The 17,500-nt window shown below is 36.6% G+C and overlaps 2 protein-coding genes across 2 annotated transcripts in view; both read right to left on the reverse strand.

Annotated features, from left to right (window-relative positions):
• The window catches only part of LOC133555632 (serine/threonine-protein kinase pim-2-like), an 18,045-nt gene extending 4,739 nt beyond the window's left edge, over nt 1–13,306 (reverse strand). The window contains exons 1-2 of the mRNA XM_061904976.1: nt 12,563–13,306; nt 3,677–4,432 (exon numbers count right to left, since the gene is read on the reverse strand). Of these exons, the coding sequence (XP_061760960.1) occupies nt 3,677–4,432; nt 12,563–12,620 (814 nt within the window). The 5' untranslated portion in view covers nt 12,621–13,306. The remainder of the gene's footprint in view (nt 1–3,676; nt 4,433–12,562) is intronic.
• A 2,349-nt stretch (nt 13,307–15,655) lies between these two features.
• Nucleotides 15,656–17,500, reverse strand: part of LOC133555790 (serine/threonine-protein kinase pim-2-like) — a 10,802-nt gene continuing 8,957 nt past the window's right edge. Inside the window, exon 7 of the mRNA XM_061905170.1 lies at nt 15,656–16,166. Coding sequence (XP_061761154.1) covers nt 16,075–16,166 — 92 coding nt within the window. The 3' untranslated portion in view covers nt 15,656–16,074. The remainder of the gene's footprint in view (nt 16,167–17,500) is intronic.

Below are 17,500 nucleotides of genomic sequence, written 5' to 3' on the forward strand. Positions count from 1 at the left end.
AAAAGATTGACTTAATTAAATGTGTCTTTTTTCAATGGAAGTTTTGAATGATAAAAGATTGACTTAATTAAATGTGTCTTTTTTCAATGGAAGTATTGAATGATAAAACACTGACTTAATTAAATATGTTTTTTCAATGGAAGTTTTGAATGATAAAACACTGACTTAAATGTGTCTTTTTTCAGTATAAGTATTGAATGATGAAAGATGAACTCAAACGGGTCTTTTTTGAATGGAGTATTGAATGATAAAAGACTGACTTAATTAAATGTGTATTTTTTTCAATGGAAGTATTGAATGATAAAACACTGATTTACATATATCTTTATTCAGTATAAGTATTGAATGATGAAAGACTGGAAGTGTTGAGTTTACCATGAATTGATTAACGTGGACCCCGACTTAAACAAGTTGAAAAACTTATTGGGGTGTTACCATTTAGTGGTCAATTGTACGGAATATGTACTGTACTGTGCAATCTATTAATAAAAGTTTCTATCAATCAAAAAAAGATTGATAAAAGACTGACTTAATTAAATGTGTCTTTTTTCAATGGAAGTATTGAATGATAAAAGACTGACTTAATTAAATGTGTCTATTTCCAATGGAAGTATTGAATGATAAAACACTGACTTAAATGTGTCTTTTTTCAGTATAAGTATTGAATGATGAAAGATTAACTCAAACAGGTCTTTTTTCAATGGAGTATTGAATGATAAAAGACTGACTTAATTAAATGTGTCTATTTTCAATGGAAGGATTGAATGATAAAAGACTGACTTAATTAAATGTGTCTTTTTTCAATGGAAGTTTTAAATGATAAAAGACTGACTTAATTAAATGTGTCTATTTTCAATGGAAGGATTGAATGATAAAAGACTGACTTAAATAAATGTGTCTTTTTTCAATGGAAGTTTTAAATGATAAAAGACTGACTTAATTAAATGTGTCTACTTTCAATTGAAGTATTGAATGATAAAAGACTGACTTAATTAAATGTGTCTATTTTCAATGGAAGTTTTGAATGACAAAAGAGTGACTTAATTAAATGTGTCTTTTTTCAATTGAAGTATTGAATGATAAAAGACTGACTTAATTAAATGTGTCTATTTTCAATGGAGTATTGAATGATAAAAGACTGACTTAATTAAATGTGTCTTTTTTCAATGGAAGTTTTGAATGATAAAAGACTGACTTAATTAAATGTGTCTACTTTCAATTGAAGTATTGAATGATAAAAGACTGACTTAATTAAATGTGTCTACTTTCAATGGAAGTTTTAAATGATAAAAGACTGACTTAATTAAATGTGTCTATTTTCAATGGAAGGATTGAATGATAAAAGACTGACTTAATTAAATGTGTCTACTTTCAATGGAAGTTTTGAATGATAAAAGAGTGACTTAATTAAATGTGTCTTTTTTCAATGGAAGGATTGAATGATAAAAGACTGACTTAATTAAATGTGTCTATTTTCAATGGAAGGATTGAATGATAAAAGACTGACTTAATTAAATGTGTCTACTTTCAATGGAAGTTTTGAATGATAAAAGAGTGACTTAATTAAATGTGTCTTTTTTCAATGGAAGTTTTAAATGACAAAAGACTGACTTAATTAAATGTGTCTACTTTCAATGGAAGTTTTAAATGATAAAAGACTGACTTAATTAAATGTGTCTATTTTCAATGGAAGGATTGAATGATAAAAGACTGACTTAATTAAATGTGTCTACTTTCAATGGAAGTTTTGAATGATAAAAGAGTGACTTAATTAAATGTGTCTTTTTTCAATGGAAGGATTGAATGATAAAAGACTGACTTAATTAAATGTGTCTACTTTCAATGATAATGGAAGTTTTGAATGATAAAAGAGTGACTTAATTAAATGTGTCTTTTTTCAATGGAAGTATTGAATGATAAAACACTGACTTAAATGTGTCTTTTTTCAGTATAAGTATTGAATGATGAAAGATTAACTCAAACGGGTCTTTTTTCAATGGAAGTATTGAATGATAAAAGACTGACTTAATTAAATGTGTCTTTTTTCAATGGAAGTATTGAATGATAAAAGACTGACTTAATTAAATGTGTCTATTTTCAATGGAAGGATTGAATGATAAAAGACTGACTTAATTAAATGTGTCTTTTTTCAATGGAAGTATTGAATGATAAAAGAGTGACTTAATTAAATGTGTCTATTTTCAATAGAAGTATTGAATGATAAAAGACTGACTTAATTAAATATGTCTTTTTTCAATGGAAGTTTTAAATGATAAAAGACTGACTTAATTAAATGTGTCTACTTTCAATGGAAGTTTTAAATGATAAAAGAGTGACTTAATTAAATGTGTCTTTTTTCAATGGAAGTTTTGAATGATAAAAGAGTGACTTAATTAAATGTGTCTTTTTTCAATGGAAGTTTTAAATGATAAAAGAGTGACTTAATTAAATGTGTCTATTTTCAATGGAAGGATTGAATGATAAAAGACTGACTTAATTAAATGTGTCTATTTTCAATAGAAGTTTTGAATGATAAAAGAGTGACTTAATTAAATGTGTCTTTTTTCAATGGAAGTATTGAATGATAAAACACTGACTTAAATGTGTCTTTTTTCAGTATAAGTATTGAATGATGAAAGATTAACTCAAACGGGTCTTTTTTCAATGGAAGTATTGAATGATAAAAGACTGACTTAATTAAATGTGTCTTTTTTCAATGGAAGTATTGAATGATAAAAGACTGACTTAATTAAATGTGTCTATTTTCAATGGAAGGATTGAATGATAAAAGACTGACTTAATTAAATGTGTCTTTTTTCAATGGAAGTTTTAAATGATAAAAGACTGACTTAATTAAATGTGTCTTTTTTCAATGGAAGTATTGAATGATAAAAGACTGACTTAATTAAATGTGTCTATTTTCAATGGAAGGATTGAATGATAAAAGACTGACTTAATTAAATGTGTCTTTTTTCAATGGAAGTATTGAATGATAAAAGACTGACTTAATTAAATGTGTCTATTTTCAATGGAAGTTTTGAATGATAAAAGAGTGACTTAATTAAATGTGTCTTTTTTCAGTATAAGTATTGAATGATGAAAGATTAACTCAAACGGGTCTTTTTTCAATGGAAGTATTGAATGATAAAAGACTGACTTAATTAAATGTGTCTTTTTTCAATGGAAGGATTGAATGATAAAAGACTGACTTAATTAAATGTGTCTACTTTCAATGGAAGTTTTGAATGATAAAAGAGTGACTTAATTAAATGTGTCTTTTTTCAATGGAAGTATTGAATGATAAAACACTGACTTAAATGTGTCTTTTTTCAGTATAAGTATTGAATGATGAAAGATGAACTCAAACGGGTCTTTTTTCAATGGAAGGGTTGAATGATAAAAGACTGACTTAATTAAATGTGTCTTTTTTCAATGGAAGTTTTAAATGATAAAAGACTGACTTAATTAAATGTGTCTTTTTTCAATGGAAGTATTGAATGATGAAAGATGAACTCAAACGGGTCTTTTTTCAATAGAAGTTTGGAGTGATATAAGAGTGACTTAATTAAATATGTCTTTTTTCAATGGAAGTATTGAATGATAAAAGACTTGACTTAATTAAATGTGTCTTTTCTCAAAGGAAGTATTGAATGAGATAAGCAGGATGGATTCTTACTTCTTGTGTTGTCGGCCTGTTGCAAAGTTGCCGGGCAGCAGGAACAAGGCGTGAGGGTCACAGTCTCCCGGACTACTTTCCTCTGAGTCTTCCTGGTTTGTGTGGGCTTTTTGGCTTCTAGTTTGGTGCTGGACTTCCTGGTGTTGGTCAGTTTGGCCAGCACGGCTTTTAAGGACGCCTCTGAGACGTCCACCTGCGGCTTCTTTGGGGCGACCTCCGGTTTGGCGCTGTACTTGCTGTGCAGGACTTCGGCCAGCAGAGCCTTGGCGTACAGCTCGGAGGTTTCAACCTTGGGGTCATTGGGTAGAGCCTCCGGTTTTGTGTTGTTTGTGTTGCGTTTGGCTCTTTTAGCGGGCACGGTCTTCACTGAGAACACATTGACTCCCTGCTCCTTCATGAGGGATCCTGGTTTAATGCTGGCCTTTCGTTTACTTCTTTTCGACAACGAGACTTTCACTGACGACTCCGCGGCGTCGGCTTTCTGCTCCTCTTGTTTGATGGTGACCTTCCTTCTGCTCCTTTTGACAGGGGGAACCGCCAGGGTCATCTCGGCCACTTTAAACTCTTGGGGTTTGGTATGGACCCCCTCTTTAGGGGGCACAGTCTCTGTTGCTGGCTGTTTGACTTCAGCAACATTTGGGATGGCGTCATAAAGCCTCTTTGTGAGGAGCGCTCCGTTTCTATAGGCCTTGCTACTTTCAGCCTTTCTCAGACCACAGCTCTCCATGAAGGAGGCCACGTCTATGTTCTCCGTACCTGCAAGAAGAAACATGTTTAGTCCATATTTTATTTTATACCTATCATTACCACCCACTTCAGCACTACTTGATTCCATTTAGGGGCGAGTAGCGTTTATACAGTAGCAGCCGGCCTCCATAGCTCCCACTCCCTCCCCTCCGTTGCAAGTTTTGTTGATTCTATGCAGGGGTGGGTAGAATAGCCAGAAATTGTACACAAGTAAGAGTACTGTTACTTTAGAGATGTATTACTCAAGTAAAAGTAAGGAGTAGTCACCCAAATATTTACTAGAATAAAATTAAAAAGTGTTTTGTGAAAAAACTACTCAAGTACTGAGTAACTGATGAGTAACCTGTTTGTTTAATGATGACGGCAACAAGTAATGCACAAAAACATAAAAATAGGGAGCCTATGGCATTCCACTTTCTTTATTTTATATATATATATATATATACATATACAATATATATATATATATATATATATATATATATATATTTATGTATTTATTTTTTGCATCCTATTTTAGTTACTTTGAATTTACAACCCCCTGGCGCTGTTTTGTACGTTTTTTATACTGTTTTGTACTGTTTTTGTACTTTGATTATTATCTTCAACTGTTTGTAAATGTTGAAATTTATAAATAAAGGTTTATAAAAAAAAAGTGCAGTTAATCATGTGACCGCCTGGCTCTGTTTGATTGGTGAAACGGAGTCAAACGTCACCAGTGACTGCATTTGATTGGTGAAACGGAGTCAAACGTCACCAGTGACTGCATTTGATTGGTGAAACGGAGTCAAACGTCACCAGTGACTGCATTTGATTGGTGAAACGGAGTCAAACGTCATCAGTGACTGCATTTGATTGGTGAAACGCAGGCATGTGATAGATCCTACTTTGAAGGTCTGTCTGACAAACCAAAACAAAAAAAGCGTGCATTAACAGATCGATAAAAATCAGTAGCGAGTAGCGATCTGAATGTAAATAAATGGAGCGGAGTAAAAGTAGAGTTTCTTCTCTATAAATATACTCAAGTAAAAGTAAAATTATTTTGCGTTAAAACTACTCTTAGAAGTACAATTTATCCCAAAAGTTACTCAAGTAGATGTAACGTAGTAAATGTAGCGCGTTACTACCCACCTCTGATTCTATGTAACATTTTTATGTGTGCTATGGCTATGAGTTTTATTTTCCCTTGGCCTCAGCCTGGAGTCCAGCCTTTAAGTGAATATTTTTTTTACTCCACCCCCGCGCTTACCTGTTTCTCAGCTTTATTTTATTTTATGGGGCGCCGGAAGTTGGCAGACCCGTAAGCGATCCTGTTTCTGTCTTCCTGTGATGTTTGTCTGATCTTGAATGGGATTAAGCTGAAAATCTAAATTTCCCCTCGGGGATTAATACAGTACGTCTGATTCTGATTCTGATTTTGATTAAGGCAGCTTGTTTTCTGTCTTTTGCGTGTATTTAGGGACCAAATGTCCCTTTGGGACAGAAAACCCTATTGTATTTCAAAGGTTCTATTATTATTATTTTACCACCGCCTCTTTGAGCTGTGATTTGACCCCTTTAACATGCTTCAAAACTCACCAAATTTAAACACACACATCAGTACTGGCAAAAATTGTGATCCAATCAGAAATCCAAAACCCAAAACTCAAAATAGCGCTCTAGCGCCCCCTATGAAAAAACACAGAAAAAACTGCTTGTAACTTCGGTTAGTAGTGTCGTAGAGACATGAAACAAAAAGTTCTATGTAGGTCTGACTTAGACCTACATTTAATACACTGACCTCCTTCAGCAAAAATAAACAGGAAGTTGTCAAAAACCCCTTCAAAACAAAGGTTTTCGAAAAAATGTCATTTTTGCCTCTTTGAGCTTAAAATCCTTCAAAACTCACCAAACTGGACACACACATCAGGACTGGTGAAAATTGTGATTTAATTAAAAATAAATAAATAAAAAAAACTCAAAATTGCGCTCTTGCGCCCCCTTGGAATAAAAGACTGACAAAACTGCTCTTGGGAAGAAAACAGTGACAAAACTGCTTGAAACTTCTGGTAGGAATGTCGTAGAGACATGAAACAAAAACCTCTATGTAGGTCTCACTTAGACCTACATTTCATGAATTGACATCCTTCAGCAAAAATCAACAGGAAGTTGGCAATCACCCCTTCAAAACAAAGGTTTTGTAAAAACCCGTCACCTTTTTTCAAACATTATCTCCTCAGAGTGCATTTGTTGTGTCGGCTTCAAACTCGCACAGGAAAGAGATTGAACCCTTCTGATTAAAAGCGGCACAAAGAGTTTTTCTAACTGCTCCGGTTTTGATTTTACGAGCCTTCAAAGAACCGCTGCGCTGATGCTGCGGTGTTGCTGCCGTCTCAAGATGGCCGCTTAAAAGCAGCAAGCACCAGCGTGACCACACAATGCAGAGAAGGTAGGTAATGTGCAGGTAAAGATATGTTGACTGGGGGAAAGAAGGAGGCACCAGTTTGACTCTAGGATACAGAGAAGGTAGGTAATGTGCAGGTAAAGATAATTTGTCTGGATGATGGCAGGAAGCACCAGCATGTATGGGTGAAAGAAAGAAGCACCAGTGTGACCCCAGGATGCAGGGAAGGTAGGTAATGTGCAGGTAAAGATATGTTGAATGGGTAAAGGTAGGAAACACCAGAAAAAGTCGGTCCCGTCCATCGCTGCTTGCAGCTTTAATTAGTATTGTTATTTATTTTATTTTCTTCCCTTCCCTACAAATATAAGTAACTACAGTGGTAGCTCCACTTAAAAGTGCTCCAACTTGAGAGAAGAGCTAGTGAGTACCACAGCAACATTGATTTGGGAAACAAGTGTCCGTCACAGAAGCAATTCAGCTGGTAAATTGAAGTACTGCTGTATAAATATGAAGTACATGTAACGCTTTTACATTAAAATGTTGTATGTCTGTTTTTTAATGACGCATTTACATTCTATAGTCCACACTCCAAATATATTTTATTCATCCAATTAGTACAAAATTATAAAAAGTAAATGTTTTATAAACATTTTATATACGTTCATTAGGGCTGTCAAAGTTAACACATTAATTAATCACAAAAAATTATAGCAATAATCATGTATAAATTCAGAATACTGGCACAATTCATGTTTGCAGGCGTGCTCCTTAAACCCGAACTTTTACGCTGGTTTTTACACCCAATTACTGGAAATTGAAAAGTGCTACCACTTTTTTTTTACACAGTGAAATTCTGGCGACTAAATTACAGTATTGAATTGTAAAATCCACTGAATATTTTACAGTAAAAATACAACTTTTTGGAGCAAATAAATGACGAACCTTATTTTAAAAACATTTTTGCAAATCATTCTGACAATAAAATGTAACTTGTGTCAAAGTACTGGGGTCATTTTCAAAGTTATTTACATTTTGCAAACAAGTACTTTAGAATAGAATAGAATAGAATAGAAAATAATTAATCCCTCGGGGAATTTCAGCCCCACAGTTCGCTTACAATAGACAATAAACACTTACTGTAGGTATTTTTTACATGTGAATAATATAAATACAGTCTATTATACAGCATTATTCACATGTAAATAATATAAATACAGTCTATTATACAGCATTACTCACATGTGAATAATATAAATACAGTCTATTATACAGCATTATTCACATGTAAATAATATAAATACAGTCTATTATACAGCATTATTCACATGTGAATAATATAAATACAGTCTATTATACAGCATTATTCACATGTGAATAATATAAATACAGTCTATTATACAGCATTATTCACATGTAAATAATATAAATACAGTCTATCATACAGCATTATTCACATGTGAATAATATAAATACAGTCTTTTATACAGCATTATTCACATGTAAATAATATAAATACAGTCTATTATACAGCATTATTCACATGTGAATAATATAAATACAGTCTTTTATACAGCATTATTCACATGTAAATAATATAAATACAGTCTATTATACAGCATTACTCACATGTGAATAATATAAATACAGTCTATTATACAGCATTATTCACATGTAAATAATATAAATACAGTCTATTATACAGCATTATTCACATGTAAATAATATAAATACAGTCTATCATACAGCATTATTCACATGTGAATAATATAAATACAGTCTTTTATACAGCATTATTCACATGTGAATAACATAAATACAGTCTATTATAACGTGAATAACATAAATACAGTTTATTATACAATCAATCAATCAATCAATGTTTATTTATATAGCCCCAAATCACAAATGTCTCAAAGGACTGCACAAATCATTACGACTACAACATCTACAGCATTATTCACATGTGAATAACATAAGTACATATACTCTGATTCATTGGGATTCATCAAAGTGTGATGTGCAATATTTGCTTAATATTGATAGACCTTTATTGCAATAGTGGTACTTAATGAATACTTAGGTCTACTACGCTTCGTGTATTTAATGTTGTCAATATGGTGGTACTTAATGAATACTTAGGTCTACTACACTACTGTATTTAATGTTGTTATTATAGTGGTACTTAATGAATACTTAGGTCTACTACACTACTGTATTTCAATGTCATAATGGTGGTACTTAATGAATACTTGGGCCTAGTGAGCTAATGTTGTCATTATGGTGGTACTTAATGAATACTTAGGTCTACTACACTACAGTATTTTAGTGTTGTCATTATGGTGGTACTTAATGAATACTTAGGGGCTACTACACTACAGTATTTTAATGTTGTCATCATGGTGGTACTTAATGAATACTTAGGTCTACTACATTACTGTATTTCAATGTCATAATGGTGGTACTTAATGAATACTTGGGCTGAGTGGGCTAATGTTGTCATCATGGTGGTACTTAATGAATACTTAGGTCTACTACATTACTGTATTTCAATGTCATAATGGTGGTACTTAATGAATACTTGGGCCTAGTGAGCTAATGTTGTCATCATGGTGGTACTTAATGAATACTTAGGTCTACTACACTACAGTATTTTAGTGTTGTCATTATGGTGGTACTTAATGAATACTTAGGTCTACTACACTACAGTATTTTAGTGTTGTCATTATGGTGGTACTTAATGAATACTTAGGTCTACTACACTACTGTATTTCAATGTCATAATGGTGGTACTTAATGAATACTTGGGCCTAGTGAGCTAATGTTGTCATCATGGTGGTACTTGGTGAAAGAAGCAGTGTTCTAGAGTCACTACCCACAAAGTATTTCAACGTTCATTCTATTTGTGATGATTATAACTTCACAGCTAACAAAAGTCCCTTAAAACGTGACAGATTGTCCAAAAGTTCAGTACTGTTGCCAGGGTGGCTGTGCCAGCAACTTGAGGGTTCCAGGTTTGATCCCCGCTTCTGCTATCCAAGTCCCCGCCGTTGTGTCCTCGGGCAAGACACTTGACCCGCACTGGTTTAAATGTAACACAGATATTGGGTTTCACTATGTAAAAGCGATTTGAGTCACTGGAGAAAAGCGCTATATAAATATAATTGTCTGGAGAGACAGCTGATGGTGACCTTCTATCGCTCGGCTGTCGAGAGCCTGCATAACAGTGTGGTACGCCAGCTGCACGGAAGCAAACAAACAGGCGATCCAGAGGGTCATCAAGTCTGCACAAAGAATCATCGGCTGCCCCCTGCCCTCCCTGAAGGACTTACACGACTCCCGTTGCCTCAAGAAAGCAAAAAAACACCAAAGCCAGCACACACCCTGGCTTCCACCTGTTCCACCTGCTACCATCAGGCAGGTGCTACAGGTGCATCAGAGCCAGAACAAACAGGCTTAGATACAGTTTCTCTCCCAGAGCTGTCACCATGTTGAACTTTAACTTATAATAATAATAATATACAATATCCTGCTGTGCAATACTAACCTTCGATTGCAACACGTCCGACACGGATTGTTATTTATTACTTCAGTACACTTGTCTTGTTCTGTATTTTGTATTTCTATAGTGTTTTGTATATGTTACAGGATTGCTTATTATTTTTATTGGATAGTAGTCTGTTTATTTCAATTGTTAGTTTTTTCCTTTTTTACCTCTTATGTTATCTATTTTGCCCCATATTTGTTCCCACTACCGCACCTTAAGTTGGAGTCTTTAAACTCCATCCATTTTCTACCGCTTAATCCACTTTGGGGTCACTGGTGCCTGTCTCAGCTACAATCGGGCGGAAGGCGGTGTACACCCTGGACAAGTTGCCACCTCATCGCAAGTCTTTAATCTCGCTATATGCAAATATAATGACAATAAAGTCCATTTTATTATATTATATTCTACAAACCCCGTTTCCATATGAGTTGGGAAATTGTGTTAGATGTAAATATAAACAGAATACAATGATTTGCAAATCCTTTTCAAGCCATATTCAGTTGAATATGCTACAAAGACAACATATTTGATGTTCAAACTCATAAACATTTTTTTGTGTGCAAATAATCATTAACGTTAGAATTTGATGCCAGCAACACGTGAAAAAGAAGTTGGGAAAGGTGGCAAAATATACTGATAAAGTTGAGGAATGCTCATCAAACACTTATGTGGGACATCCCACAGGTGTGCAGGCTAATTGGGAACAGGTGGGTGCCATGATTGTGTATAAAAACAGCTTCCATGAAATGCTAAGTAATTCACAAACAAGGATGGGTTGAGGGTCACCACTTTGTAAGCAAATTGTCGAACAGTTTTAGAACAACATTTCTCAACGAGCTATTTCAAGGAATTTAGGGATTTTACCATCTACGGTCCGTAAAATTATCAAAAGGTTCAGAGAATCTGGAGAAATCACTGCACGTAAGCCATGATATTACGGACCATTGATCCCTCAGGCGGTACTGCATCAAAAACCGACATCAGTGTGTAAAGGAAATCACCACATGGGCTCAAGAACACTTCATAAAACCACTGTCAGTAACTACAGTTGGTCGCTACACCTGTAAGTGCAAGTTAAAACTCTACTATGCAAAGCGAAAGCCATTTATCAACAACACCCAGGAACGCCGCCGGCTTCTCTGGGCCCGAACTCATCTAAGATGGACTGATGCAAAGTGGAAAAGTGTTCTGCGGTCTGACGAGTCCACATTTCAAATTATTTTTGGAAACTGCGGACGTGGTGTCCTCCGGAACAAAGAGGAAAATAACCATCCGGATTGTTATAGGCGCAAAGTGGAAAAGCCAGCATGTGTGATGGTATGGGGGTGCATTAGTGGCCAAGGCATGGGTAACTTACACATCTGTGAAGGCACCATTAATGCTGAATGGTCCATACAGGTTTTGGAGCAACATATGTTGTCATCCAAGCAACGTTATCATGGACGCCCCTGCTTATTTCAGCAAGACAATGCCAAGCCATGTGTTACAACAGCGTGGCTTCATAGTAAAAGAGTGTGGGTACTTTCCTGGCCCGCCTGCAGTCCAGACATGTCTCCCATCGAAAATGTGCGGTGCATTATGAAGTGTAAAATAGGACAACGGAGACCCCGGACTGTTGAAGGACTGAAGCTCTACATAAAACAAGAATGGGAAAGAATTCCACTTTCAAAGCTTCAACAATTAGTTTCCTCAGTTCCCAAACGTTTATTGAGTGTTGTTAAAAGAAAAGGTGATGTAACACAGTGGTGAACATGCCCTTTCCCAACTACTTTGGCACCTGTTGCAGCCATGAAATTCTAAGTTAATGATTATTTGCAAAAAAAAGAAAAGGTTATGAGTTTGAACATCAAATATGTTGTCTTTGTAGCATATTCAACTGAATATGGCTTGAACATGATTTGTAAATCATTGTATTCTGTTTATATTTATATGGAAACAGGGTTTGTAATTCACTCCACTAATCAGCAAATAGACCTTGAGTTGGCTTCACTTTTGCAGAATATTGTAGTTTGAGATGTAAATGTGTGTTTGGAAGATCTCACGTTGAAAAATGTTTGAACCAAATATAATTATTGTGGTTTCAAAAGTCCACACTGATCTGATCCATCATGTCAGGCTGATGAAACAACTTGGGGCTCCAACTTTGAAGCACATAACTTTGAAGACGAGCATTCTTGTTTGTTTGTTTTGCAGGAGTGTTGCCACTACTCACCTGGATGCATGTTGGGGGCCAGAAAAGGTAAAGCGTGAAACCTGTTGTCCACGTTCATGGTTGCCCGCGTCAATTCCACAGAGTTGCCTTGCACGGATCACATTAGAAGAAGCAGCTTGGCGGCCAGGGGACGGCGTGAAGTGGAGTGTCGGAGTCATAAAGGGCTGCCGTCCTTTGGCAGTCACAAACACGTCAAAGGCGCTATGCCGCGGCCGCGGGACTCGAACAAGGAGACAGGGCCGTGACACTTGCCTGCGACTTAAACCACGCAGGCTCCGCCGCAAGGAGGCTTGTAAGGAAGCCGCGACTTTGGACAAAGACATGAATCACCGTCACGACAGCCGCCATGCCGGCCCCGCCGTCCTCGTCGTCGTTAATTGATTTACAGTAATGAGGTTTGGCGGGAGAGGCGGGGGGCGGTGACGTCAGAGCTGCTGAATCAAAGCGGAAGTGGTGATTGTTGACTTTATGAGAGGCCAGGACACATTTTGAATCAAACTCTGGAATGTTGCTACGAGGAGAACTTATTAGTAAGTCATTATTTCGCAAAAAAGAGACAATTCCTGTAACTTAATGTGAGCAAAGAACCCGCCATTACATTTTTTTTTAACAACAACATGATTGCTGCTATTGTAACCGAGGGTTTATATAAGTCGCCTATACTGCATCACTTGGTATAAAATAACAAACACGAAAGTTCTAGTTTTACACGAGGACTGCTTTATTTCCTTCGTTTTCAAAACTCCGCTCCACTCCAACATGACACCACTTCCGTTCTTTTCGCCTTCAAAATAAGAGCTCAAGGCATAGACTGTACAACACAGGTTTGTCCAAACTGCGGCCCGCAGCTAATCGTTTACCGCCCGCCACACATTCTGCAAAAATTGCAAAATTGATAGTATAGCAAAAATAAAAAATAAAATAAAAAAAAGTGGAATGAGGTGAAATTTAATGAGAAAAAGTGGCAATGTTGACACAAAGCTGCCATGCAGGCAGTTTTATTTTCCTTTTGTCTTTATTTTCTTTTTTTTTTCCATTGCTCAAAAAAAAAAGGACAAAAAAATCTATGTTATAATGAGTCATTATTAGGGATGCACCGATTAATCGGTAACCGAATATGGCAAAAAAAGCCACATTTGGCCTTCGGTGGAATGAGTTAAGAACAAGGCCGAATAGTGGCGTGTGACGCAATTTTCGGGCAGGTCTAACATGATACTGTGAAAGTTCAATCCATAGTGAATCCAACACAACCGTGAGAGTCCAATCCAAAGTGGATCCAACACAGCTGCGAGAGTCCCCAACAGGAAACCATCCCAAGCGGAGGCGGATCAGCAGCGCAGAGATGTCCCAAGCCGATACACAGGCAAGCGGTCCATCCTGGGTCCCGACTCTGGACGAGCGGTCCATCCTGGGTCTTGACTCTGGACAGCCAGTACTTCATCCATGGCCACCTGACCGGACCCCCTCCAGTGGGACGGAGGAGAAAAAGAAAAGAAGCGGCAGATCAACTAGTCTAAAAAGGAGGTCTATTTAAAGGCTAGAGTATACAAATGAGTTTTAAGGTGAGACTTAAATGCTTCTACTGAGGTGGCATCTCGAACTGTTACTGGGAGGGCATTCCAGAGTACTGGAGCCCGAACGGAAAACGCTCTATAGCCCGCAGACTTGCTTTGGGCTTTGGGAATCACTAACAAGCCGGAGTCTTTTGAATGCAGATTTCTCACCGGGACATATGGTACAATACAATCAGCAAGATAGATCGTGTAGTATTTTATACGTAAGTAGTAAAACCTTAAAGTCACAACAAGTGTGTGTAAGGAATAGAAATGTGCCCCCATGAGCCACAATTTATAAATACACTAAATATGTATATAGAGACATACTGTAATAACTGGAGGTAAATAATGAAGATTAAAAAACAATTACATAAATAAAATAACTTTTTAAATTAACTAAAAGCAGTCTTTTTCTTACAATGTTGTGTGTCCATCTGTGTTGGTTCTGCGATGTCGGTGGCGACTTGTCCAGGGTGTACACCGCCTTCTGCCTGATTGTAGCTGATAGGCACCAGCGACCCCAAAGGGAATAAGCGGTATAAAAAGGGTGTGTGTGTGTGTGTGTGTGTGTGTGTGTGTGTGTGTATAATAAAGTGGAATCAAGCCTTTCCTGCCTTTGTGTTACTTTGAGAGCAAAATACTGGTGTTAGAGAAGCAAAATATGTTTGTAGAAGCAGAAGTCAAACACAAACAGTTGGAAAGCAAAACTATCTTCACAGAGGTTGCAACACTGCCATCTAGCGGTAAAAAAGCAACAGCAGTTCTGTTAGGTACTCATCTGGACTGTGGAACCATTGGCACACATTTTTATAAAATAGTTATAAAATATTATTGTAAAGTCCCCTGAGGAGAATGGAGATGTGTTGTGTTAATGTTGTTGCAAGGCGGCACCAATGTTGTGATGTTGTGTCCTCACGGACTATAAACAAGGAGGGACATGCAAGAGGGGCGGGGCCTTGAGCACGTGATCTTCAGCTCCTCCAAAGTCTTCAAGTTTATTCATTGATTTTTGCAAAACTTCCAAGCTAGTCTTTGTTAGAACCAGGTTTTGTAGTTTTTGGTCATTTCATTTATTTCTGAGTTTTTATTGATGCGAAATCGAAGACTAATGTACTGTATTGCCAAAGTTATTACTGTATTGTACTGTACTTCTGAAGTTGTCCCAGTCTGGATGTACAGCAAGGAGTCAATAAAAGTTTTACAAAAAATAACTTTTCCTGTGTTGCTGTGTATCGAAGAGCTACACACTTTAAATGACATGTAGTTATAAATAATATGCAAATATATACTTGAAGAAATGTTTATAAGTTGATGAATCCAGATGGATCTCTATTACAATCCCCAAAGAGGGCACTTTAAGTTGATGATTACTTCTATGTGGAGAAATCTGCATTTATAGTTGAATCACTTGTTTATTTTTCAACAAGTTTTTAGTTATTTTTATCTTTTTTTTTACAAAAAATTTAAGAAAGACCACTACTAATGAGCAATATTTTGCACTGTTATACAATTGAATAAATCAGAAACTGATGACATAGTGCTGTATTTTACTTCTTTATCTCTTTTTTTCAAGCAAAACTGCTTTGCTGTGATTAGGGGGTACTTGAATTAAAAAGATGTTGACAGGGGGTACATCACTGAAAAAAAGGTTGCATTAGCCAGCCATTTCCTGCTTAATGAAAAGTAACTGGACTGTGCCAAGAGTTGAGTTTTTCCTCGGTAAACATGCCACTAGTCAGTTGATATCCTTTTTGTCAAATCCAAACTGATAAAAACAACAAAATAAGAGCTACAAAAAGGAGTGAAAACACTGTAGCTTGCATGCCAGGCCAGTAGGGCGCGCTGTCACTTTTACACCTACTGTTTTCATAAGATTGCACATTGAGAATTTGTTTTTTTTTTGTACAAATTCATCTTCCAAAATGCGGTTCCAATATGTTGACAGTTCAGGACTATTTAGAGGAGCCACGGGTGCTGGTGTATCTGCACCAGGGTGGCACGCTGATCCGGATCGGAATTGAGGCACAGCTGCAAGAAGTCTCTGCAATCTGAAAAATTAAATTAGGAAATTAGGCTGCGGTTTGTACAAACCCCGTTTCCAAATGAGTTGGGAAATTGTGTTAGATGTAAATATAAACAGAATACAATGATTTGCAAATCCTTTTCAAGCCATATTCAGTTGAATATGCTACAAAGACAACATATTTGATGTTCAAACTCATAAACTTTATTTCTTATTTGCAAATAATAATTACTTAGAATTTCATGGCTGCAACACGTGCCAAAGTAGTTGGGAAAGGGCATGTTCACCACTGTGTTACATCACCTTTTCTTTTAACACTCAATAAAAGTTTGGGAACTGAGGAAACTAATTGTTGAAGCTTTGAAAGTGGAATTCTTTCCCATTCTTGTTTTATGTAGAGCTTCAGTCCTTCAACAGTCCGGGGTCTCCGCTGTCGTATTTTACACTTCATAATGCACCACATATTTTCCATGGGAGACAGGTCTGGACTGCAGGCGGGCCAGGAAAGTACCCGCGTTCTTCTTTTACGAAGCCACGCTGTTGTAACACGTGCTGAATGTGGCTTGGCATTGTCTTGCTGAAATAAGCAGGGGCGTCCACGAAAAAGACGGCGCTTGGATGTTGTTCCAAAACCTGTATGTACCTTTCAGCATTAATGGTGCCTTCACAGATGTGTAAGTTACCCATGCCTTGGGCACTAATGCACCCCCATACCATCACACATGCTGGCTTTTACACTTTGCGCCTATAACAGTCTGGATGGTTCGCTTCCCCTTTGGTCCGGATGACACGATGTCGAATATTTCCAAAAACATTTTGAAATGTGGACTTGTCATATCACGGAACACTTTTCCACTTTGCATCAGTCCAATTTAGATGATCTCGGGCCCAGAGAAGCTGGCGGCGTTTCTGGATGTTGTTGATAAATGGCTTTCGCTTTGCATAGTAGAGCTTTAACTTGCACTTACAAATGTAGCGACCAACTGTATTTAGTGACAGTGGTTTTCTGAAGTGTTCCTGAGCCCATGTGGTGATATCCTTTTGAGATTGATGTCGGTTTTTGATACAGTGCCGTCTGAGGGATGGAAGGAAACGGTCATTCAATGTAGGTTTCCCGCCATGCCGCTTACGTGGAGTGATTTCTCCAGATTCTCTGAACCTTTTGATGATATTATGGAGCGTAGATGTTGAAATCCCTCAATTTCTTGCAATGTCACTTTGAGAAAGGTTGTTCTTAAACTGTTTGACTATTTGCTCACGCAGTTGTGGACAAAGGGGTGTACCTCGCCCCATCCTTTCTTGTGAAAGACTGAGCATTTTTTGGGAAGCTGTTTTTATAGCCAATCATGGCACCCACCT

This window comes from Nerophis ophidion, linkage group LG07 (genome assembly GCF_033978795.1).
Source record: "Nerophis ophidion isolate RoL-2023_Sa linkage group LG07, RoL_Noph_v1.0, whole genome shotgun sequence".
In the NCBI taxonomy this organism is placed as follows: domain Eukaryota; kingdom Metazoa; phylum Chordata; class Actinopteri; order Syngnathiformes; family Syngnathidae; genus Nerophis; species Nerophis ophidion.